This window comes from Crotalus tigris, unplaced genomic scaffold (assembly GCF_016545835.1).
Source record: "Crotalus tigris isolate CLP2741 ecotype Arizona unplaced genomic scaffold, ASM1654583v1 scf7180000024364.846960, whole genome shotgun sequence".
In the NCBI taxonomy this organism is placed as follows: Eukaryota; Metazoa; Chordata; class Lepidosauria; order Squamata; family Viperidae; genus Crotalus; species Crotalus tigris.
This window is the reverse complement of record NW_024100532.1, coordinates 465,922-493,166: the sequence shown is the minus strand read 5'-3', so window position 1 is coordinate 493,166 and position 27,245 is coordinate 465,922. Positions and strand designations below refer to the sequence as shown.

General features: G+C 42.9%; 1 protein-coding gene across 1 annotated transcript in view; it reads left to right on the top strand.

Moving 5' to 3' along the window:
- Positions 1-17,549: 17,549 nt before the first annotated feature.
- The window catches only part of LOC120301010 (mucin-5AC-like), a 38,351-nt gene continuing 28,655 nt past the window's right edge, over positions 17,550-27,245 (top strand). The window contains exon 1 of the mRNA XM_039327653.1: positions 17,550-17,676. Within this exon, the coding sequence (XP_039183587.1) occupies positions 17,625-17,676 (52 nt within the window). The 5' untranslated portion in view covers positions 17,550-17,624. The remainder of the gene's footprint in view (positions 17,677-27,245) is intronic.

Below are 27,245 nucleotides of genomic sequence, written 5' to 3'. Positions count from 1 at the left end.
AGAGAGCATGGCCACCATGGCGCTGCTGGGCTGCCTGGGTGACTGTGGTGGGCCCTGGAGGCAGTGAGTGGCCCTGTGGGCAGGCAGGCAGGGTGGGGGATAGGGTGGGAGCAGAGCAGGGGCGGGGTCAGTTTTTGGGCACTCGGTCTCTAAAAGGATCTCCATCACTGCTATAAGTAGTCTTCCTTTAGCTACTGCCTCAAACAATGACCATTTACAGTTATACCAGTAATAGAAAAGTACCTTTACAACCAATGTCCACACTGATGATCTTTATAGAGTTTCTCTCTCAGTCATGTGTTCACCATTACAGTCAGTTATTTTAGTTATTTTCAGCAGTATAGCAGCTGCTAGTATTTATTATTTATTTATTTATTAAACAAATGTATATTCAATAATACTGAAGCAGTCACAACTTTTCCAAATTTCAATCCCTTGGAATCATGGGTTCTGGATTTTGGTCACATTATATAATTTAGGCCATTTGAAGTATGCGTGCACTTATTCTTCTGTTGGTTTGTCCGATGTATGTATTGGGACAAGCAATGCATGGGATTTCATATACATATACATATTCATATACATATACATTCCATAAACACAACATCAAAACAGCATTCTCCACAAACAGAAAAATATCCACCATCCTAAGAAACCCCAAAGATAAAATTGAGTTAGAAAATCAAGGAGTATATGAAATTCCATGCACTGCTTGTCCCAACAAATACATCAGACAAACCAACAGAATAAGTGTTGAAGAACATAAGAACTCAGTCAAAAAAGAGGAACCAACATCTTCCCTGGTCCAACACCTTAAAGCCACAGGACATTAAATTGACTTTAAAAATACCAGAACTATCACCAAAATTGAACATTTTAATAACAGAATAATCAGAGAAGCCATCGAGATAGAAAAACACCCACACAGTATGAACAAATGAGATGATACCTCCCGCCTACCAGCCATTTGGAAACCTGCCCTTATTGACAAACGACTCCCTAACACAAAAAATGACATCAGACCCACACTCACGAAAACCACACAGGATATCACCACCACACATCCACGCAAAAAGCAAACCCAAAGCCACACCGATGATGAGGCACGACCACAAACCAGAAGCCAGACCATAGCTGCATCATTAGCCACTTTAAATCCCTCCATTCCATACATGAAACAAACTGACACCCACCATGAAGATGAGGCACGACCACGAACGCGAAGCCAAAAAGTAGCAAGGCAGCCCACCATCTTAAACCCCCCTGCAACTCAGACTAACCTGAGCACAACAAAGCCCCCACCCAAACAGAACACTCCTTCAGCCAATCAGAGCACAGCCAACCCCCCAGCCAATCAGAGCACAGCCAAGCCCCTAACCAATCAGAGCATACCTCCACCCAATCAGAACACAGCCAAGCTCCCACCCAATCAGTTCATACCCCACTGGCAGTTAAAAGGAAGAAACAGCTAAGACCACACATTGCTCCTCGAAGCACGAAGCTGAAAACAACAGCTGAAGATGACAAATGGGACTTCGTTGAAATGTCGCCAAGACACTTCCAATTTTACGCGGGAGAAAACCCGAATAACCAAAGACACACACACACACACACACACACACACACACACACACACACACATATATATGTACATATATATGTACATATATATATATATATATATATATATATATATGTACATATATATATATATATGTACATATATACACACTTTGTTATGTAGGTCTTTGGTTGTTCGGGTTTTCTCCCACGTAAAATTGGAAGTGTCTTGGCGACGTTTCGACGAAGTCCCATTCGTCATCTTCAGGCTGGTGCTTTCAGCTTCGTGCTTTGAGCAGCAATTTGTTATGTATATATATAAAATGGAATGGTTGATATCTAACAGTTGGTGAGTTGAATAGGAATGTAGAAAAGAGGACCTTTTCCATTTTCCTTTTGTTATTAATCAGGTCCATTTGTCCATTTGAATGTATGGGTGGTAGCAAACGCAGCTGAACAATGGAAAATAGTGTAATGATATCATTATTGTTAAGTCCTTGAGTTAATGGCGAAAAACAAGCACGCATTCTGTAATCAACAGCTCTTTATTTCTCCTCTGCTAACTCCAACAACAACTGTGAGGCTCGCAGGCCTCTTATTTAGTGTCCGGATTCCCGCGCAAAATAATTACAGTAACTGGTGCGCTTTCGCGCCTCGCGCATGTGTGCAAGGCTGGCACCACTCAGTCTGGTTCCGGGCAGCTTGCAGCAACCGTGGGACTATAGCAATGTCCCGAGCCTGCTTTTGCAGGCTCAGGACACAACACCCCTTCCCCCCAGATGAAACTTTTCCTGCACCCATGTGCGATCTCTCTGAAGGGACATGATTTAAAGTTACATCAATCAAATGCATGGACTGTGGATATTGATGTTACTCATGGATCACATCCTTGTGTGATACCATACCATCGTTTTGGGAATAATTGTGCCTGACACTCCCAAAAAACAACCCAATAACTCCACTATTCACTTGTGGCATTACTGCCTTGCTTCCTCGTGACTTGACAACAACTTCACAAACTCCTTAAGGTATTTTGGTGGGTATTTGACCCATTGCGACCTCCTCAGACCTTGGGGACACCCTTGGCTTCCCTGTTCACTTTCCGGGGTTGAAGTGCCCCAAGTTTGCTGCCCTGGTGGATCTAGTGATCCCAGCTCTGTTGCCTGGCCTGCTTGCTTGCCCACGGGCTTGGCAGACCAGGACTTCGCTCCTCCCCATACCTGGTTGACCTGCCTGAATGCAGGCTGACTGGACCCTCTGAATCCCACTCATTCTGTCGTGGACTTGTGGTATTCTCCAGGTCCACAATGGACCTTCCTTGGGAACACGGTCCCTCACTCCCAAGCCCAGTAGCCGGGTTGTCAGAGGTAGAAGTGGTGCCCCAATACCTTATGGGCCCCCTTTCAGTGCCAGAGGTACCAGAATCAGGATTCGTCTCACTGTCTACCCCCTTTCCCATGGACTTTCTTTTGGGAGCAATTGCAGAATTGGGCCAGGTTCCTTGGTTTGGTGCCAGTTTTCTTGTAGTCTTTGATTTATTGGGATATCCCCGGTTAGTCTCCCTGTCTGGAGTGCTGTAGTGTGTGTATGAATAGTGTGGGTACCCCCTGTGTGACTCCCTGGCTGGAGTAAGTAATGGTATAGGCATTGTCCCTTGTCCCCATGAATTCCTGTTGGGCACACTTGTGGAACCTTGAGAGGGGCTTTCCCCAGCCTCCTCAACTGCCCTTGACTGCTGACAGCTACCTTCAATATGCATATTATAACCCTCCCCCCCCCAGAGAAGAAGCAGGAGCGGAGGAGGAAGAGTCCAGTCTCGTACACAGCTGATCTATATGCCGCTGGAGAATGCAGCCATCGTCCAAAGACACCTCGTAGGACAAAGGTCTAGAGACCTTACAGACCACAGCTGGAATCCAAAGATGACCGGGCCCGTAGTTCCATGTCCAAACCGGAGTGCCCACTTGCAAACACCTAGGTGCCTGTGGCTGTGAAACTGGAAATGCCACCCAATCAGGGTGCAATCGGTCAAGCTTAGTGATTAGTCTGCGACCCCAGTGAAGTTCAGCTGGGCTCTTCCCAGTGGATATACAAGGTGTAGTGCAGTGAGCAAGAAGGAAGTCTGCTAACCTGTGATGCCAGTCACCGTAAATCAGTTTCTTGAGGGCATCCTTGGTGATGTGCACCATGCACTCAGCCATACTGTTGGTGGATGGGTGGAAAGGAGCTGAAGTCACGTGACAGATCATGTTGGCTTGAAGGAAAGCCTGGAACTCAGAAGAAGTTTATTGAGGACCATTATCCGAACCCAGAACATCTGGAAGGCTATGTGCTGCAAAAATGCCTTTCAGTACCTGGATTGTCCTGGCAGCATTGGTCAAGGAAACAGGAACAACCTCTAGCCACAACAAGGCAAACTCCATGGATACCCCTAAGTGTACTCTCCATGACACTTTGGAATATGCCAGGAGCTACATTTACCCCAAATTGCAGTCTCTTGACCTTGAATGCACCCCTATGCATTACAATGGTCTGTGCTTCAGCAGTTGCTTCATCAACAGATAGCTGTTGATATGCCTGTGCCAGATCGAGCTTTGCAAAAACTCGCCCCCCTTTGAGGGAGGCGACAAAATGTGGCTGACAATTGGCACTGGGTACGCGTGCTGTTGCAGCGCCTTGTTTATTGTGCACTTGTAGTCTGCACATATACATATGTCCCCATTAGCCTTGAAAGGCGTGACTATGGGGGTTTCCCATAGACTGGAATCTACAGGCTCTAAAATGCCTTGCTGCATCAATTTATCCAGCTCAGAATCAATTTTACCTTTTAGTGCAAAAGGTACTCTCCTAGCTTTAACCCTAATGGGGGTGATGGTAGAGTCAAGCCTCAATGAAACTGGAGGCCCCTTGTAGGACCAAAGCTGTGGACTAAACACATCTGCACACTCCTCGCAAACTTCTGCTAGGCTCAACGTTTGCAAATTTTGCAGCCCAGTAACCTGGATTCCCAAGGCCTCAAACCAATCAAGCCCTATAAGGCTCGTTCAATCACCCCCAACAATCAACACATCCAATGGACCTTCAAAATCCTTGTGTTGCACTGTAAGGGTGGCCTCCCCCTTTACACACACCTTGGAATTTTGAAAATCTGTTAAGATTATATTAAATGGCCTAAGTTTGGCCTGGAACCCACTGCTGTTGCTATTCTTCCTAAATTTATGAATGGAAATGATTGAAAGAGCAGATCCAGACCCAAAGGGACCCCTTGCAACCTCACCTTAAGTGACAGCTTCATTTTAAGTGGTTTGTATGTGCCTGTTCTACAAATACTTGTAGAAAGCCCACGCTGTTTTGGGTGGGGACCTTGGTACCTTTCAGACGCAATTTTTCTTGAGGTTGTAGCTTCTGGTGACCCAAACAGATGGATGCTATGTGGCCTTGCCTGCCACACGCTCTGCAGACAGCGGAACGGAACCTGCAGTCGGCTCTCTTATGGCGACCTCCACACCCGAAGCATTTGGACGCAGCTGAAGCTTTTTCTTTGCCTTCCTTCTGCTTCCTTTCCCTGGACTGGTAAAGTCGATATACCTCTTCTTCAGGATCTTCCCCCGAGCCTTCTTGGACGCCCTCAAGGTGCACGGAGACTGCTTCGGGGTTGTGCCTGATGGACCACATATTCTTGACTGCCCCACCTGCTGCATCCTCAGCTGTCACCTCTCTTAAAGCATCTTGGGATGAAATATCTTCTTTTGCAAAGAGTCTCTGTTGTAAGTCTCTGTTCCTTAACCCGCATACAAAACGGTCTCTCAGCCTTTCTTCCAAATCTTTGAATTTGCAGGGTTTGGCTGCTCTTCTCAAGGCTGCAATGAATTCCTTGGCTGATTCATCTGCCCTTGGTCCCCCTGTTCAAAGATGTGTCTCCATGCAATGATAGACATCTTAGGCTGGAAATGCTCTTTTAATAACTTCTTTAAGTCTGTGTACGTTACAGACTCTGTAGGAGCAGGGGCCGCCAAATTTTCTGCAATTTCAAACGCGTTCTGACCACAGACACACAACAGGGTTGCAGCCTTCAAGCCATCTTCTCTGACTTGGTTCACCCTAAAATAATTTTCTACTCTAGCAACATATGACTCCCATCTCTCTGGGTGAGCAACATTGAATTCGGACAAACGGCCTCTCTTCGCCATCCTTACTTCTATGCCTGGGAAGGAGTCTATCAGCCGAGCTTACCTCCAGCGACACTGTACTGGCAGGCCAGATGCTGAGTTTAATGCCGTCTTCACTTCCTCAAGGACTCCTTGGGTAAGTCATACAGTTTTTCTTGTTTGAGCTTGCAAGTCATCCCACCTTCGTCGCCAGTGTTAAGTCCTCGAGTTAATGGCAAAAAACGAGCACGCATTCTGTAATCAACAGCTCTTTATTCCTCCTCTGCTAACTCCAACAACAACTGTGAGGCTCGCAGGCCTTTTATTTAGTGTCTGGATTCCCGGGCAAAACAGTTACAGCAACTGGCACGCTTTCGCGCCTTGCGCATGTGCGCAAGGCTGCCGCTGCTCAGTCTGGTCCCGGGCAGCTTGCAGCAACCCCGGGACCATAGCAATGTCCCGAGCCTGCTTTTGCAGACTCAGGACACAACAATTATAGTTTCAGAAGGGCATACTCAGAAGGGACAATCCTCATTCTAAATCAGTGGTTCTCAACCTTTTTAATGTCGTGACCCCCAACCGGTTGTAAATCGAGGACTACTCAACCGGTTGTAAGTCGAGGACTACTCAACTGGTGCAGCACCGTTTGCAGAATGGGACTTTTGGCAGGCTCAGCAGGGCAGAGACAGCCTGGACAATTCCTATTGGCTTTTGAAAGCCAATAGAATTAGACTATATTCAAGAGAGTCTATTCTATTGGCTTTCAAAAGCCAATAGAATAAAAGGGAGTAGCACAGCTAAGGAAAAGGGGGGGGGGAAATGGCAGACTGCGTTGTTTGGCGACCCCCGTGAAATGGTTGTTCGACCCCAAATGGGGTCCTGGCCCACAGGTTGAGAACCACTGTTCTAAATACACTGTACTTTAACTACATTGAGAAACAATCTATTTCTACAAATATAATTCTGATTCCAAATGACTATCCCAATCTCATGTACCTACTCTTAGGCCTCCAAAACATGGAACGCCTTTCAGTTTAATAGAGATTAGTAATCCATAGCTATGGGATTCTTGTAGGTCTTGAAATAGTGGCATCTGTAGAAGTTAAATAGCACTGACTGAAGCCTCCTCCTCACCTTTTTCCATGCATAAACAAAAGAACATTACATCAGTTGCGTGGTTGCAATTGCCACCTTGCTTTTTTGCCTCCCTTCTGTCCAGAGATCAGTGATGTAGTCTTATTTTATTATTCTCAACATTTCCAATTCATGCTGCCAAACCTCAGCAGCAAAATTGTGCACTTTTAGTAGTATATTTTTTTTCCTGGTTTTTCTCCCACTAAAATAAGAGACAAATGCATTGAAGTATTTTGCTCATTGACTTAAGATGGAGAATCATTTTTTTTACATATTACATATGCAATAAGTATTACGTAGGTTTGCGGCTATTTGCATTTCTTGATAAATGTGTACCTATTTATGACCTTTATTGCAGTTTTATGATTTAGGAGGCTCAAGGACAGCTATGTTTTATGATAGGTATAATCATATAAAGATAGGTATAATCAAAAGCAAGGGCAAGATACAAGTTTATGAAATATTGATGAGACTTTTTCTGTTTGATTGTAGGTTCTACTTATTTGTATTGCTAATTAATATAATGAAGTCATAATGCATTTTGTGACTATGATTGCTTCTGGTTTCAGTTGATTCTGACGTTTTTCAGGAGGAGAGGGAGCTAAAATTGAATCACTTGTGATTTTCAAGCTTTAGGTATAGGACAGAATCTTTGTCCCCTTACTCATAATTTATATTTACTCATAACAATATTCTAGTAAATAAGGATGTTTTAGCTTTTAACATTAAAAATAATATCTTTTGTGAGGAAAAATGATATACTCTGCTGAAGGTGAGAGAAAGTGCTATTTTTTAAAATAACCTGATAAGTATCAGGTTATTTCAAAAACTAAAATGACTACCACCAAAATGAATTCAGCAGCTTTCATAATGAAAGAAAAAGGGGGAAAATTATAATATAGATTATATAATATACAGCAAATACACAACAAAAAGTTATAATCAAACCAATGAACATTGTATGTATGTATGTATATATATATGTGTGTGTGTGTGTGTACACACACACACACACACACACACACACACACACACATATATATATATATATATATATATATATATATATATATATATATATAAACAAATTGAATATATATATCCATTGATATTCTTTTTAATAAGAACATTCCATTTTAAGCCAGCATAATAAGCATATGAGATTATTAATCAATAATAATCTCAGCAAAGTCTTAGAATCATAAATGAAAGATTTAGTCTTTTATTTAGAAGAAGATTCAGATCAATGGATCAGATCAACTCCATTTTGTCAGCTGTCCCAGAACTACTCCTGTTTTTGGTTCTGCTCATCAATAAACGTTTTTTCTTAAGCAGTCTCCATTTTATTCCCAGTTTGGAACTGGACCAGATTTTTCTTTCAACAGTCCCCATAATACTACCTTTATTTCTTCCCTAGTCCATGTGTGAGGCACTCCTTAACTGTACTGAATATATTCCCACCCAAATTATTCCAACAGGTAAAAATCTGCTGGGCTGTATCAGCCAATTGGATGGCACTAATATGGAAAGAAAGCAATAGCTGTCAATAACGGGTACCAAATTTTATACTGATTTAGTCTTTGCCCAAGCCAATTTTAACTGAAACAAATCAATTCATTGATTTTGGAAAAGATAATCAAACAACGAATAAGCGAACATCTAGAGGCAAACAAAATCACTACTAAAAGCCAACATGGGTTTGTCAAAAACAGATCATGCCAGACAAACCTTATTGTATTTTTTGACCAAGTGACAAAATTAGTCGATCAGAGGAATGCTGTGGATATAATTTACTTGGACTTCAGTAAGGCATTTGATAAAGTAGATCACAACCTACTACTCGATAAGATAGAAAAATGTGGGTTAGACAGGATCACCACCAGATGGATTTGTAGCTGGCTGACCAGCCATACTCAGTGTGTAGTCCTCAATGGAATGGCATCTACATGGAGGGAAGTGTGTAGTGGGGTGTCCCAGGGCTCTGTTCTGGGCCCAGTGCTCTTCAACATCTTTATCAACAATTTGGTTGAGGGGATAGATGGGGAACTCATCAAATTTGTGGATGACACCAAGCTGGCAGGAATGGCCAACACTCCAGAAGATAGGCTTAAGATACAGGAGGACCTGACTTGAACACTGGGGGCTATCTAACAAAATGAAATTCAATGGTGAAAAAAGTAAGGTTCTACATTTAGGTAACCCCCCCCCCCAAATGTACAGGTATAATATAGGAGGTACCTTGCTCAATAGTAGTAACTGTGGGTGGGATCTCGGAGTCCTAATGGACAATCACTTAAATATGAGCCAGCAGTATGCTGCAGCTGCCAAAAAAGCCAACACAGTGCTGGGCTGCATTCACAGAGGGATAGAATCAAGATCACGTGAAGTATTAATACCAATTTACAATGCCTTGGTAAGGCCACACTTGGAATACTGCATCCAGTTTGGGTCACTATAATATAAAAAAGATATTGAGACTCTACAAAGAGTACAGAGAAGAGCAACAAAGATAATTAGGGGACTGGAGGCTAAAACATATAAGGAACGGTTGCTGGAATTGGGTATATCTAGTTTAACGATTCAATATCATAATAGTCCAAATCTATGCCCCAACCACTGGTGCTGAAGAGGATGAAATTGACTGGTTCTATGAAGCCCTACAGCACCTTATAGAATTAACACCAAAAATGATGTCCTTATCATCATGGGGGATTGGAATGCTAAGGTAGGAAGCCAAAAGATAACCGGAATAACAGGCAAGTTTGGCCTTGGAGTACAAAATGAAGCAGGGCACAGGCTGATAGAATTTTGTCAAGAGAATACGATGGTCATAACAAACACTCTTTTCCAACAACCCAAGAGACGGCTCTACACATGGACATCACCAGACGGTCAACATAGAAATCAGATTGACTATGTGCTCTGCAGCCAAAGATGGAGAAGCTCTATACAGTCAGTAAAAACAAGACCAGGAGCTGACTGTGGCTCAGATCATGAGCTTCTCGTTGCAAAATTTAGGCTTAAATTGAAAAAAGTAGGGAAAAGCACTAGGCCACTCAGGTATGAACTAAATCATATTCCTGATGAATATACAGTAGAGGTGACAAATAGATTTAAGGAATTAGATCTGATAGACAGAGTGCCTGAAGAACTATGGATGGAAGTTCGCAACATTGTACAAGAAGTAGCAACTAAAACCATCCCAAAGAAAAAGAAATGCAAGAAAGCAAAATGGCTGTCTGAGGAAGCTTTGCAAATAGCTGAGGAAAGAAGGGAAGCGAAAGGCAAAGGAGAAAGAGAAAGATACACCAATTGAATGCAGAATTCCAGAGAATAGCTAGAAGAGATAAGAATGCCTTCTTAAATGAACAGTGCAAAGAAATAGAAGAAAACAACAGAATAGGGAGGACCAGAGATCTCTTCAAGAAAATTGGAGATATGAAGGGAACGTTTCATGCAAAGATGGGCATGATAAAGGACCAAAATGGCAGAGACCTAACAGAGGCAGAAGAGATTAAGAAGAGATGGCAAAACTACACAGAAGAACTATACAAGAATGAGCTTAACATCCCAGATAACCACAATGAGATGGTCACTGACCTCGAACCAGACATCCTAGAATGTGAAGTGAAATGGGCCTTAGAAAATCTGAGCAACAACAAAGCTAATGGAGGTGACAGTATTCCAGCTGAGCTATTCAAAATCTTAAAAGACGATGCAGTAAAAGTGCTACACTCAATTTGCCAGCAAATTTGGAAAACTCAACAGTGGCCACAGGATTGGAAAAGGTCAGTTTACATTCCAATTCCAAAGAAAGGCAATGCCAAAGAATGTTCAAACTATCGCACCATTGCACTCATTTCACATGCTAGTAAAGTTATGCTTAAAATCCTACAAGCTAGACTCCAGCAGTATGTGGATCGAGAACTACCAGAAGTACAGGCAGGATTTCGAAGAGGCAGAGGAACTAGAGATCAAATTGCCAACATACGCTGGATCATGGAGAAAGCTAGGGAGTTCCAGAAAAACATCTACTTCTGCTTCATTGACTATGCTAAAGCCTTTGATTGTGTGGATCACAACAAATTGTGGCAAGTTCTTAAAGAGATGGGAATACCAGACCATCTTATTTGTCTCTTGAGAAACCTATATGCGGGTCAAGAAGCAACAGTGAGAACTGGACACGGAACCACTGATTGGTTCAAAATTGGAAAAGGAGTCCGGCAAGGCTGTATACTGTCGCCCTGCCTATTTAACTTATATGCAGAGCACATCATGAGAAAGGCAGGGCTAGATGAATCAAAAGTTGGAATTAAGATTGCCAGGGAGAAATATCAACAACCTAAGATATGCAGATGATACCACTCTAATGGCAGAAAGTGAAGAGGAACTAAAGAGCCTCTTGATGCGGGTGAAGAAGGAGAGTGCAAAAGTTGGCTTGAAACTCAACATTAAGAAAACCAAAATCATGGCATCCGGCCCTCTCAATTCCTGGCAAATAGATGGGGAAGAAATGGAGGTAGTGACAGATTTTATTTTTCTGGGCTCCAAGATCACCTCAGATGGGGACTGCAGCCAAGAAATTAAAAGACGCTTGCTCCTGGGGAGGAAAGCTATGGCAAATCTAGACAGCATACTAAAAAGCAGAGGCATCACCCTGCCAACAAAAGTGCGTATAGTCCAGGCCATGGTTTTCCCAGTTGCAATGTATGGCTGTGAAAGTTGGACCATAAGAAAGGCTGAGCACCAAAGAATTGAGGCCTTTGAACTATGGTGCTGGAGAAGACTCCTGCGAGTCCCTTGGACTGCAAGGCGTTCAAACCGGTCAGTCCTAGAAGAGATCAACCCCGACTGCTCTTTAGAAGGCCAGATCCTGAAGTTGAAACTCAAATACTTTGGCCACCTAATGAGAAGGAAGGACTCACTGGAGAAGGGCCTAATGCTGGGAAAGATTGAGGGCAATAGAAGAACGGGACGACAGAGAATGAGATGACTGGATGGAGTCACTGAAGCAGTAGGAGTGAACTTAAATGGACTCCAGAAGATGGTAGAGGACAGGATGACCTGGAGGAACGTTGTCCATGGGGTCGCGATAGGTCGGACACGACTTCGCAATTAACAACAACAACAACAAAGTTTAATGAAGAGAAGGATAAGGGGTGACATGATAGCAGTGTTCCAATATCTCAGGCTGCCACAAACAAGAGGGAGTCAAGCTATTCTCCAAAGCGCCTGAAGGTAGGACAAGAAGCAATGGATGGAAACTAATCAAGGAGAGAAACAACCTAGAACTAAGGAGAAACTTCCTGACAGTTAGAACAATTAACCAGTGGAACAACCTGCTTCCAGAAGTGGTGAATGCGCCAACACTGGAAGTTTTTAAGAAGAAACTGGACAGCCATTTGTCCAAAATGGTATAGGGTTTTCTGCCTGAGCAGGGGATTGAACTAGATAACCTCCAAGATCCCTTCCAACTTTTATTATTATTATGGATCATCGCACAGTCAGCCAGATGTTCAGACTGGATTTGGCATTTTGTCTACCTATCGAGTCCTTACCCAGGACCTGGGATAGGCAGATGTGGATGTTTGATGGTATTACAGGTATCGTCGCAGGATGGAAGCAGTTCCTAATAAGGCCGCCTTTTGCAATTGACTAATAGCGAATTTGTCAATGCCAATGGTGTTCAAGTGGTGCTCCAGTTGTTTTGGGATTGCACCCAAGGAGCCTATGACTATTGGTACTACCCTTGCTTGCTTTTGCCACAGTCTTTCTATTTCTATTTGTAGGTCTTTGTATTTTGTTATCTTCTCCAGTTCTTTCTCTTCTATTCTGCTATCTCCAGGCACTGCCACGTCCACTATCCAGACTTTTTTGTCTTTCTTATCGACAATTGTTAAGTCTGGGGTGTTATGTTGCAGGTGCTTGTCTGTTTGAATTCTGAAGTCCCAGAGCAGTTTAATTTTATCATTTTCTATGACTTTCTCTATTTTATGATCCCACCAGTTTTTGCTTACAGGCAAATGATATTTTTTGCAGATCTTCCAATGCACCATTGTTGCTACTTTGTCATGCCGCTGCTTGTAATCAGTCTGTGCAATCTTCTTGCAACAGCTTACCAAGTGGTCCACTGTTTCTTCAGCTTCTTTGCATAGGCGGCACTTACTGTCTGTTGCTGTCTTCTCAATTTTGACTTTGTATGCATTTGTCCTTAAGGCTTGGTCTTGTGCAGCCAGAATTAGTCCCTCGGTCTCTTTCTTCAATTTTCCTGCTCTTAGCCATTGCCAGGTCTTGTTATTATCTGCTTTCCCAGCTATTTTTTTTAATGTATTGGCCATGTAGTGCTTTGTCTTCCCATGCCTCTATTCTGTTCTTCATTTGGTCTTTCTTGTAGGCCAGTTTGGTCTCTCCAGTAGTTAGTAAGCCTTCCTGATATACTAATTTCAGTGCATCTTCATCATTGTTCTTCAGATATTCTTCCAAAGCCATTTTTTCTTCTTCAACCATCTGATGTACTTGTAGCATTCCACGCCCACCTATTTGCCTTGGTAGATAAAGTCTATCAATGTCACTGCGTGGATGAAGGGCATGATTCATTGTCATTATTTTTCTGGTCTGCCTATCCATTGCTTTTAGTTCTGCTTGAGTCCAGTCCACTATTCCAGCTGTGTACCTAATGACTGGGATTGCCCAGGTGTTGATTGCCTTTATGGTATTTCCTCCATTGAGTTTGGATTTTAAGATCTTCTTCACTCTCTTGATGTATTCACCTCTAATCTTTTTCTTGACTTCAGTGTGCTTGATGTTGTCAGCTTGAAGGATACCCAAGTATTTGTAGTACTCTTCCTCATCCAGACTCTTAATGTTATTTTCGTGGGGCATCTTGATTCCGTCAGTTTTCACTATTTTTCCTTGTTTGATAGTAAGTGTGGCACTTTTGTCCAAGCCAAACTCCATTACAATATCTTGGCTATATATACGGACAGTGTTGAGCAGCGATTCTATTTCAGATGATGTTTTTCCATACAGCTTCAGATCATCCATATAAAGGAGGTGGGATAGTCTGGCAGATGTTTTTGATGTTTGATAGCCATGTCCTGAGTTATTCAGTATTGTTGACAGAGGAACAGTGCAATAACAAATAGTAATGGTGATAATGAATCTCCTTGAAATATTCCTCTCTTGATATTAACCCTCTCCCAGCTTCTCACCATTGATCTGCAACTGTGTCTTCCATTGTGCCATCGATCTTTGCACAAATTTTCTGATGTTTCTACTGACTCCTGTTATTTCTAGGCACTTGATTATCCAATCATGAGGCAGAGAGTCAAATGCCTTTTTGTAGTCAATCCATGCCACATTCAGGTTGGTCTTCCTTCTCTTGCAGTTTTCCAAGATCATTTTGTCTATTAGGAGTTGATCTTTTGTTCCTCTGCTATTGGTTCGGTTTCCTTTCTGCTCAGGTGGAAAAAGATTGTTTTCAACTAGATGCTGTTATACTGCATCAGCTACCACACCAATCAGTAATTTGAAAGTTGTTGGTAAGCAGGTAATTGGCCTGTAGTTACCTGGTGTTGCCCCTTTTGCTGGATTTTTCATTATTAGGTAGGTTTTCCCAGTTGTTAGCCACTTTTCAATTTCTCCTCCTTGTAGTATATTGTTGAACTGCTTGGCAATGAGTGGGTGTATAACAGTTAGATGTTTCAACCAAAACCCATGCAGTTCATCTTCACCTGGTGCTGACCAATTTTTGATTTTCTTTGCTCTTTTTTCTACCATTTTTGTTGTTATTACTAGTTCTTTCATTTCAACTTCTGTTTTATTTGCATCCACCTCTTTTAACCAAGCCGCATCCTTGTTGTATTTCTTTGGGTTATCCCATATCTGCTTCCAGAACTGCACTGTTTCTTCCTTGTCAGGTACTGACTGATTCCTTGCAGTTTCTCCATTGATGGATTGGTAGAAACGTTTCTGATTGGATTGAAATTGGAGGTTCTGCCTATAGTTTGCAATTCGAGCTTCATATCTACTGATTTTCCTGGCTATAGCTGTTATTTGTTGCTTTATTATTTCCAGTGCTTCCTTGATCTTCCTTGTTTCTAAGTGGTATTTCTTGATTAGGTATTCTTTGGTCTTCTTGTTCTTCAGCTTCTTTTCTTTCATCTGTTCTAGCTTGCTTGCATGTGATCTTAACTTGCTGATCTTATTTTCTAGTCTAACCTTCCATTTTTGTGGTGCACTGTTTGTTTGTTTTTCTTTTTTGTTGATTTTACATCCCAGGTATTCTGTTATAACTGCAGCTGTGCTGTACATTAATTGGTTTGTTTCTTGCAGTGAATTGGTGCTTATACTTGCTATTGCAGTATTTGCATCTTTTAATGCTTGTGCTAGCTGTTTCTTTGGAACAAGCTTCAATGCAGGCAGCCTTATTCTGTTGTTTTTGTGCTGTTCTAGATGCTCAATTATTCTTTGTTTCAATTCTTTTATTTCTTTAGTTAGAGGGTTTTGTTCTTCCTGAGGAAGAGGTGCCTGGTTTCCAAATGAGAACAGTTGTATATCTCTACTGGATTCTTTCACTGCCAACTCCCCCTGGTTTGCCTCTACATTCTGAATTACTTCTTGTAAGGCTTTGATTTCTTTGCCCTGGATAAACCTTTGCAGTTCGTCCAATTCTGTTTCTGTGAATACTTTATTTCGTGTTATAAATCGGCGTTGATCTGCTAGTCTCTGTTCTGTTATTTCTGATTCTGGATGTTGTTCTTTCCAGAATTGGTGCATTCGTTTTAGATATCCTCGTCTTGTTGGACTTGATCTGTAGTAACAGATCATTATTTCTTTGTTTTCCATCACTGTGTATCTGCGACGGGTAAACACCTTTTCTTCCAGTAGTTCTTCAGCTGCTGGCCCTGGTTGCTCAGCCAACAGTCCTGAGTCCTGTAACCCATTTTTCACCAGATATCCAGGAACTCCAATATCTAGCACGGACCTTGTTAACTCGGGTGACGTCCGAGCCGGTATGGCATTCTGAAATTTACGTCTCACCATATTTTTTATGGGAGAGACACTCTTTGTCTGACTCCTCTGATTATACCTGTCCAGTATGGTTGAACCTCTGGCATAGCTCTCATCTTCCTCATAGTACACAAGCCCCACAACCACGTATTATTATTATTATTATTATTATTATTATTATTATTATTATTATTATTATTATTATTATGTATGAGCCAGCAATGTGTTGCAGCTGCCAAAAAAGCCAATGCAGTCCTAGGCTGTATCAACAGAGGAAGATCACATGAAGTGTTAGCATCACTATATACCGCTTTAATAAGATCACATTTGGAATACTGCATCCAATTTTGGTCACTGCAATACAAAAAAGATATTGAGACTCTGGAAAGAGTGCAGAGAAGAGCAATGAAGATGATTAGAGGGCTAGAGGCTAAAATATATGATGAACGCTTATAGGAACTGAGTATATCTAGTCTAATGAAGAGAAGGACTAGAGATGACATTAAATAGCAGTCTTCCGATATTTGAGGGGCTGTCATAGAGGAGGATAACCTATTCTCCAAAGCACTCAAAGGCAAGATAAGAAGCAATGGATATGAATTTATCAAAGAGAGACCCAGTTGAGAACTAAGAAAAATTTCCTGTCAGTGACAATTATTAGTCAGTTGAACGGGTTGCCTTCAGAAATTGTGGGTGCACTATCATTGGGATTTTTAAGAAGAGATTGGATACCATTTGTTCAGAATGGTCTAGGACAGGGATAGGCAACCTTGGTTCTTTTATGACTTGTGGACTTCAATACCCAGAATACCTGAACCAGCTATGTTGACTCAAGAATTCTGGGAGTTGAAGTCCATAAGTTAAAAGAGCCAAGGTTGCCTACCCCTGCTATAGGATCTCCTGCTTAAGCAGGAGTTTAGAGTAGAAGATCTCAAAGGTCCCTTCCAACTCTGTGATTCTGTTAGGTCTTCTGTTTACCTCTTCTTTAAATCTCTACATAGCATAGGGCCAGGCTATCTGCAAGATCACTTTTTCCTAAGGACTTCTACTGTGTTACCAGGTCAAATAGGCTGGACAAGCTTCCTAGTCCCTTCCCCTAAATATTATCATCTGATGGGAATTAAAAAGTGCCTCCTCCATAGCAGCCCTGCCTTATGGAACACTCTGCCCCCTGAAGTTCAGCAGTCCTCCATCCTTTTGACCTTCTGAAAGGCTTTAAAGACCTATCTTTTCCCCCTAGCATTAGGAGAAAATTAGATAATCACATATTGGAACAGATTGGCACAGATTTTTGTTGTTTTTAATGTTTTAATAGGTAAGGCTAAATGATTTTATATCTTTTCACTTTTGATTGGGAGCTGCCCAGAGTTGGTTGATAGATGGGTAGCTGTATAAATGTTTTGAATAAATAAATATGTATTTAATCGCTTATATCCTTTCAGGTCAATAGTACTAGCCCATTCAATCCAGATTGAGGAAATAAAATATAGTATGCAAATATTACAATCCCAAGACTTGACAAAGGGCATCCAGCAGGCCAAAGTGTTATGTCTTCTTCCAGCCTAGTTTTATTGCTCTTCTTATTCAAGAGTTAGATAACGTATAACGCTGTGGCACAAATGTTCTTTCTTGCTCTTACTCCTCCCTTCCAAGAATCCAAAGGCTTTCTGTTTCTTTCTTCTGTTTCTTTCTTCTGAAGTCTGCTGAGTAGTTGACTGCTATTCTAAGATTATTGGTTTGGGTAGCCCCATAAACTTCAGAGGTTGACTTATGAGGAAGACCATCTTACTCCTATTTATCATCTTTGCTTTGGATAAAACAAGTAAGTATTAATAAGAACTTGAAAAAGCTGTTTTATCATTGTTTTTATTGAATCTCTGTTCAACCTTTCTGCTTATTCCAAAACAAATGGTATATATGCTTTTATCTCTTGGAAAAGATACAGTGGAGTTGACCAACTCTTCATATTCATTTTGGTCCAATTGCAAAATATCTGAGATAAAAGAACTATAGGTTTTGGAATATTCTTGGGAGGGACGGGAAGTGGGGAAACAGCTTCCTCTGTATAAAGGTACAACTTCATTAAATGTCTCATCCTAGGACTAAGCAGCAGAACTACTGAATTTGAATGTTTAAAAGAGGGTATACATGAGGGATCCTGTGAATTTGTTGGGTCTGTCAAAATCAGAATGTATCATTGATTCTAGAACTGCGGGAAACTCCATTGATACGACTGCTGCTACTTCTCCCCATCTGAAGACATCTCTCCTAGCAGGACAATTTAGTTCTTGTCCCTCTTCTCCTTCTGAATCCAGCTTGTATTTTGGGAGTTCTTATTCCATTGCATTGCTGAAATCTGGATTGAAATATCTTCAGCATTGTCATATTAGTGTGTAGGCAATAATTTATAGAACTCTTTTTTATCATTGTCTGTTTTCAGGACTGGAAAACAAACTGATTTTTTTTAGAACTTTTGATCAATTTTATGTTCTCCATATCTGTTTAAAAACACAAAAGCACTTTAATTGTATGACTTTACTTTTCTAAAAAGTTTTACTGCATTTTTCCATATTAAAAAAAATAATGTAAAGCTAGAATACTACTGCAGAAAGGGGATGAAAAGGAGTAATTTCTGGAATTGTAATGCATATTATTGCAATAATGTCATCACTGACATGAAATTTCATTTGCAAAATTCCATAAATTATACAAAATATTATATCAACAAATTCAGAGTTGTTTAGAAATCTCAATTTTGAACTGAAAATTGAGAGCAGAAATCTTATTTTATATAAGATTACTATGTCCATAAAACATGTAGGAGTTTTTATTTTAAAAAGGAGTCAAAAGATGATTTTAAAATATTGAGATAAATTCAATGTAATATTATTAATCTCCTGAGATACAGGTGGCCCTTGAGGTACAACTGGTCACTTAACAACCAGTTGCACCAGACTCCCCAACTATTTATGATCTGACTTCGAAGTTATGGCTGCTGCAGCACTCCTGCAGGTCATTCACCCTTACAACCTTATGACTGCACAGATGTTTGCAGTGCCTCCCACCTCTCTCCTTCCCATCCTGCCACTTCAGGACTCTGAAGGCTTTGGTCTACTCTTCATACACCCATCACCATGACACACCTACCATTTGAAAACCTCCAGATTTCATTTTGAGGAGGGAGGTCATGCCACACATCCCTGGGCCACATGGCTACCTCCTGAAGTGGCCATCATATTCAGTGCACCTGCAATTCTGTTAAGGCAGCAAAATGGAGTGAAAGTGGCTGCCATTTTGGCTCACCTACATGGGCGGACCAAAATGGTGGGTGCTTGGTGAGGCTACTTGGTGGCCCAGGGATAAACCACTCTGTTTTGCTGTCTTAGTACCATATGCACAATGTTGCAAAAACTTTCTGCAGCTACAGAAAGCTTCTCCAATGCTGTGCAGACCCTGTTAAGGCAGCAAATTGAAGTAGTTTGTCCATCCCCCAAATGGCAGCGAATAGCAAGCAAGCCAAAATGACAGCTGCTTCTGAAAAGCTGCCTTAATGTTATCTACACAGTAGTGCAGAAATCTTCTGAAACACAAAAAGCTGCAAACTAGGGGGCACAGTGAAAATAGTGACCACTTCCAGGAAGCAGCCACATAGATCAAAGAGGTGTGGCTTCTTTTCCTTCCTCAATATAGGGTCCAGAGAACTTCAAAAAGTAAGTGAGGTGGAAAGTGTGAACCCTGGTGAAGTGGAAATCAGGCCTGGTGGGGAAGAAAAGACCTGCAGACACCCAAGGGGCAGGATGTGAAGCATGGGGTCTTGGGAAGGGGGAAAGCCTTGGGAGGCCTAGGGCAGGTGGCCCTGGCCTGTACTAGGCCTCCCAAGCCTCCCCCACCCTTGAAGCATCCCATGCTCTGCTTAATGACCCATGCATTTGTTTAACAGCTGCATCAGAGAGAGTGGGGGGTGGGGGATCATTAAATGAGTCCATGGCCCTATTTCAAGGACTACCTGTAATTATTTTGTGTTTATATATCATTTACAGTTAGTCTTACAGTAACTAAAAATTAGGAGTTTTGTAGCACTTTTCAAAAATAATAAATGTTACTAAAAGGCATAAGCTATTATAACTACAGTTTACTATCATAGGCATGGTGGAGTAACTAAGTGATATAGGTTTTGAATTGGGAACATGCAGAGTGGGGGAAAAGAGAGGAAGACGATTGGTTATGCAGTTTGAGGTTACATGTGAAATAGACTAAGTACCTTATCAATTAACAATTGTGAAGTGTAAAAGCCCATTATGCTTGTTGAGTCTTCGTTTTGATGCAGGGGAATTCAGCAAGCTTTCATTCAAATGTACTTATTGTTTTTTTTTTTTTTTATTGAAATTTTTCAAAAATTTTACAAATAAACATCCCCCCCCCTCCCAAACCACCCCACCCTCCCCCCCCCCCGACTTCCCAGAACTGAATATAGGATTATTTAACAAATTTTAAAAAATAACGTTTACAATTTATAAGATAATTAATAAAAATAATAAAGGTCATAATAATAATATATATAATAATATATATAATAATAATATGCATAACATAAGCTTTAAAATGAATAATATATACTAAAAAAGAAAGAAAAAAAGGGAAAAGAAAAGAGAGAGAGAAAGAAAAAAGAAAAAAGTAGACGAAAAATAGAACATATATATAAAAAAAATATATATAAGTAATAATACGTAAAGAAAAAAGGAAGAAAGAAAGAAGGAAAAAACAATCATTACAAGTTATAAAAAAGCTAAATGGTATTTTTCCATATCCAAATTATATTGTATGAAATTTATCCATTTTTCCCATACTGCAAAGAATTTCTCTTGAGATTGCTCCTTTAAAAAAGCCGAAATCTTTGCCATTTCTGCCAGATACGAAACTTTGTGAAACCACTCTTGCAAAGTAGGCAAGGATTCCTTCTTCCAATATTGCCCTATTAACAGCCTAGCGGCTGTAATCAAATTTAACATCAATATAACCTCCTTAGCATCACAATCAGTAACAATACCTAGTAAAAATAATTGCGGAGTAAATTTTACCCTCCGTTTAAAAATTCTTTGGATATTCCACCATATCTTAATCCAAAAAGCTTTTATATGCTTACACGTCCACCAAGTATGATAATAAGTAGCATCCAAATGTCCACATCTCCAGCATTTCGGCTGCAGATTAGGGTACATAATAGACATTTTCTTTGGATCAAGGTGCCATCTATAAAACATCTTATAAAAATTCTCTCTTAAATTTTGCGCTTGTGTGAATTTAACATTTCTTATCCAAATAAGTTCCCAGGTATCCATTGAAATCGTTTCACCAATATTCTGTGCCCATTTAATCATACAATCTTTAACTAATTCAGGTTCTGAGTCCAATTCCACTAAAACCCCATAAACTCTCTTAATATGGGTTGGCCTTTGATCTCTTACTTGTTTTAAAAGAGCTTCATCTTCTCTAAGCCAGCCCATTTTACAATCCATCTTCCATCTGTCCACTATTTGTCTGTATTGGAACCATGAATAAGTTAAATTTTCATGCGTTAATTCTTCCAAAGATTTTAACTGCCAATCTTGGCCATCCCATCTAAGTAACTGTGCATAAGAGACCATATCCATATTAACCCCTTTCCTTATGCCTTCTATGGCATGCCGAGGTATAGCCCATAATGGTATTTTGAAGTCACTTTTATAATACTTTCTCCACACTCTAAGCAAAGAGATTCTTATAATATGAGACTTAAAAACCCAATCCACTTTTTTATTAAATATTAAATAGGCATGCCATCCAAAAAGTAAGTCCCAACCTTCCAAATGAAGTATTTCTATATTTGTTAAATTCACCCAGTCGCTGATCAATGTTAATACTACAGCATCATAATACAATTTCATATTTGGTACCTTGAGTCCTCCTCTCTCACGAAAATCTTGCATTATTTTAAGTTTCACCCTTGGTTTTTTCCCTGCCCAAACAAATTTATTAATACCTTTTTGCCATTCATCTAAATTACGTTCATTCTTTAAAATAGGTAACATTTGAAACAAAAAAATAAACTTTGGCAGGACATTCATTTTGATAACTGCAATTCTACCCATAAGGGATAACTGTAGATTGTTCCAGTTTTTTAAATCCTTCTGTACCTCCATCCACAGCTTTTCATAATTATTTTTATACAGTTTTGCATTAGAAGCAGATAATGTGACCCCCAAATATTTTACCTTATCAACAATTTCAAAATCTGTTAAGTTAACTAAAACCTGTTTATCACCATTAGTCATATTTTTAGCTAATATTTTGGTCTTATTATTATTAATTTTAAAACCAGAAACACATCCATATTGTTGAATCAATTGTAATAATTTTACCACCGAACAGGTAGGTTGAGACAGAGTAACAACCAAGTCATCTGCAAAGGCTCTTAATTTATATTCTTTTTTATTAATTTCTATTCCTTTTATTTCTTGAGACTCCCGAATTTTAATCAACAAAATTTCCAATGTTAAAACAAACAATAACGGAGATAACGGGCATCCCTGTCTTGTTCCTTTTTCTATTACAAAAGCCTCTGACAAACCCCCATTTACAATAAGTTGAGCAGTCTGTTTTTGATATATATTAGATAATACTTGTAATATATTTTGTCCAAAATTCATCTCCTTAATTAAACATAACATAAACTGCCAATTCACTTGGTCAAAGGCTTTTTCAGCATCCAAAAATATCAGGCCTGCAGAGACTTGGTTATTCTTTTCTAGATACTCTAATAAGTTAATAATTTGTCTAACATTATTTTTCATATACCTTCCAGTTATAAAACCCGATTGATCCTTATGTATAAACTGCTGCAAGATCCCCATAAACCTATTAGCTAAAATTTTTGCAAAGATTTTATAATCCACGTTTAAAAGAGATATAGGCCTGTAATTTTTAGGCAATGTAAGATCCTGATTATCTTTTGGAATCAATGATATAAATGCATTACGCCAAGATGGAGGGATCTCTAAACCCTGTAATAAGTTATTAAACAATTCACACAATGGTTGAGTCATCTCTTCTACTAAAGTTTTGTAATAGATAGATGTCAACCCATCCGTACCCGGCGCTTTGCCCAATTTCAATTGTTTAATAGCTGTAACAATTTCTTCTTTAGTAATTAAGCCATTAATCTCTTTTTCCTGATCTTCTGTTAATTTAGGAACGTTAACTTTACCTAAATAATTGTTTATATCTGTAGTTTGAATATTGGCACTCTTATATAATTTTTGATAGTATTCTAAAAAGGATTTCTTAATCAATTCTTTCTGATAAACCAATTTACCATTATAATTTATTTTATCTATATTCCTAAATGTACTTATTGTTAAAGTTTTTTTTTCAAAATCTATAGTAAGAGGATGTCCTAGGACACAGGGTCGGCAACCTGAAAAAGTCAAAGAGCCACTTTGACCCGTTTCCCTCAGAAAAGAAAAATCTGGGAGCCGCAAAATGTGTGTGTGCGTGCGCTCGTGTGTGCGCGAGCGCACACACACAGAGAACAGGGCACTTGATTGAAGAGGCTAGATCAGCTTCATTTTCTTCCCTCCGAGGCCGGAACCTCCAACACCCCTCCCCGCCTTGATCCAGAAAGATTTGCGCCTTTCCCGAACCCCGAATAGGTCCCTTCCAGCAAGTTGCCAAGCCTCCCCTCCCTCTTCCTTCCCTGACAGCTACTGGGTTTAAATTTGCTTTTTCTTGGGTGGTTACAGAGCTTCCTTCATTTTCTTTCCTTCCTATCCCTCTTCTCCCCCCCTCCCCCCACCTTCCCTACAACGCTCTTGCACTGCAATGTATCCTCCTCTCCCATAGATGTTAAATTTTTAAAGTATGGGCAGCTCTGTCGTCCTGGCTTTCCCTCCCTTCAGAAAAGACTGCTCCCTGCACCCCATGCTCTCCCTCTCTGGCACTTTCTTCTTTCCATCTTTTGTCACAAAGGTTCTGAGGGAGCGGAGGAGAAGGCCGATGGGGAGAAGGAGCTGCTGAAGCAAATCTTCTGAGGCAGCAGTAGCCGGCCACTCGGGCTCACCTATCTCAGCCTGCTGTGGGAGGCCGGAGTTCTGCCTTCAGAGGAAGGAGAAGGGACGCGGCTGCCTGTTCGCTGCTCCAGCCATGAATGCCACCCGGCTTGGCCCGGGGAGACACTTGGCCGGCTTGGCTTCCCAGGGAGTGATGCCTCCGCCACCCCAGCCATTGCTGCCCGGCCCAGCCTGGGAAGACACATGGCCAGTTCGGCTTCCCAGGGAGTGATGCCCCCGCCGGCCGCCGGCCCAACCATGACTGCCGCATGGCCCAGGGAGACACGTGGCTGCCTCGGCTTCCCAGGGAATGATGCCCCTACCACTTGTCACCCCACCCATTGCCACCCGGCCCAGCCCAGAGAGACACGTGGTCGGCTCGGCTTCCCAGGGAGCGATGCCCCCACCGGCTGCCGGCCCAGTCATGATTGCCACCCGACCTGGCTCGGGGAGACATGTGGCTGGCTCAGCTTCCCAGGGAGTGATGCCCCCACTGTCCGCTGCCCCAGGCATAACTGCCACTTGGCCCACCTGGCCTGGGGAGACACGTGGCCAACTCGGCTTCCCAGGGAGCGATGCCCCTAACAGCTGCCACCCCAGCCATGACTTCCGCCCGGCCCAGCCTGGGGAGACACGTAGCCGGCTCGGCTTCCCAGGGAGCGATGCCCCTGCCGGATGCTGGCCCAGCCATGACTGCTGCCTGACCCGGCCCGGGGAGACACGTGGGCGGCTCGGCTTCCCAGGGAGTGATGCCCCCACCTGCCACCACCCCAGCCGTGACTGCAGCCTGACCCGGCCCAGGAAGACACGTGGCCGGCTCGGCTTCCCAGGGAGTGATGCCTCCACCTGCCACTGCCCCAGCCGTGACTGCAGCCTGACCCGTCCCGGGGAGACATGTGGCCAGCTCAGTTTCCCAGGGAGCGATGCCCCCACCTGCCCCCGCCCCAGCCATGACTGCCACCCAGCCTGGCCCAGGGAGACACTTGCCTGGCTCGGCTTCCCAGGGAGCGATGCCCCTAACAGCTGCCACCCCACCCATTGCCACCCGGCCCAGCCCAAGGAGACACGTGGTCGGCTCGGCTTCCCAGGGAGCGATGCCCCCACCGGCTGCCGGCCCAGCCATGATTGCCACCCGACCTGGCCCGGGAGACGTGTGGCTGGCTCAGCTTCCCAGGGAGCGATGCCCCCACTGTCCGCTGCCCCAGGCATAACTGCCACCCGGCCCACCTGGCCCGGGGAGACACATGGCCAACTCGGCTTCCCAGGGAGCGATGCCCCTAACAGCTGCCACCCCAGCCATGACTTCTGCCCGGCCCGGCCTGGGGAGACACGTAGCCGGCTTGGCTTCCCAGGGAGCGATACCCCTGCTGGATGCTGGCCCAGCCATGACTGCTGCCTGACCAGGCCCAGGGAGACACGTGGCCAGCTCAGCTTCCCAGGGAACGATGCCCCCACCTGCCCCCGCCCCAGCCATGACTGCCACCCAGCCCGTACCAGGGAGACACTTGCCTGGCTCGGCTTCCCAGGGAGTGATGCCCCCTCCGCCCCAGCCATTGCCACCTGGCCCAGCCCGGGGAGACACGTGGCCGGCTCAGCTTCCCAGGGAGCGATGCCCCTGCTGTCCAATGCCCCAGCCATGACTGCCACCCGGCCTGGCCCAGCCCAGGCGGATGAGACACATGGCCGGCTCGGCTTCCCAGGGAGCGATGCCCCTGCTGTCCGATGCCTCAGCCATGACTGCCGCCCGGCCCAGCCTGGGAAGACATGTAGCCGGCTGGGCTTCCCAGGGAGAGATGCCCCCGCTGTCCGCCACCCCAGCCATGACTGCCACCCAGTCCGGCCCAGCCCAGGGAGACACGTGGCCAGCTCGGCTTCCCAGGGAGCGATGCCCCTGCTGTCTACCACCCCAGCCATGACTGCCACTCGGCCCTGCCCGGGGAGATGCGTGGCCAGCTCAGCTGCCCAGAGAGCTGCTCGGGGACAGCCCAGGAAGTGATGCCCCAGCCAAGAGTGCTGCCTGGTACAAGTAAGCCAGGGGGGCATGCCATCTGCTCTGCGGCCGCTTCGTGGCAGTGCTCCACAGACTCAGAGCCCCCTCCCTCCCCCCACCACTGACCATCTGTCTCCAGCTCTGCTGCTGCTTGGCCAACGGTCGCGCCAGCTGGGCATCAGAGGGGCTGCTCTCCCTCAGGTCTGCGGTTTGTGGGAGGGCTGGCCCACTCAGCGGAGGCTCGTGTGGGCCGCTCCCAGCGGGGATCTTGGGGCTTCCCTGCATGGCTCCCTAGTCAATGCACCTCAGATAGGACCAGCCTGGGAAAGGGACTTCCTGGCCGCTCTTCTCCCAGGGGGCGGGGCACTGAGGCGCAGGGCCAATTAGGAGCTCTGCAAGGGGGCAAGTCCACAGGAGAGAGAGGGGGAGGAAGTGCAAGTGCCCCCTTTCTCTTCCCCTCCCTCCCTCCCTCCCTCCCTCCCTCCCTCTCTCTCTCTCTCTCTCTTTCTCTCTCCTTGTCTCTCTCTGCAAATGGCAGAGGAGGCTCCAGAGCTGCAGGGGATGGCCCAAAGAGCTGCATGCGGCTCTGGAGCCATGGTTGCCAACCTGTGTCCTAGGAGGTTGAAATACTCTATTATTTTATCCTTGTTTTGGGTCCTGATCTAAATTTTGTGTCTATTAATTCATTGCACAAAGTTTGGCCTATTTGTCCCAATTAAAATCTAGAGTAGAATTGCTGGCAGATGATGGCATATTTCATATTAGAGAATAGAAAAAGGAGCTGCATTTTGCTTTTTTCTTGCACATGTTGCTGAAGTAAGATCTTAAAAAGTTAATCTTTCCCAGCTTTCACATGCAGCCTCACAAAGAGGAATATGGCATTCCAGCTACAAAGAGTGATTAATTCTATGGTCTGCCTACTTTTTAGGAATATGTGATGACTTTTAATGAAGAGGGATTTGAGGAGAAGAAAAAAAATTATACTTTTCAAAAGTTTTCTTAAGTAAATGACTTCACCATACTGATGTATCTAATTAAGGGTAGAACATGCTCTTTCAATGGACAGTGGAAATAGAAATAATAGAAACAGAAACTGTGGCATATTGCCAAGAAGCTACTATACTTGACAGTCTATTGTCCATCTACAATTTTTATTTAGTGGAGTTATAATTCTTCAAAATAGACATCAAAATATAAATTAAAGACATATTTTTCCTCTCTAAACTCATGCAATTTTTTTAAAAATATACCATGGACATAAACCCCAAACCATGAAATGATAGTCCTACTCCTTAACAATCTGGATTTTTAATAATT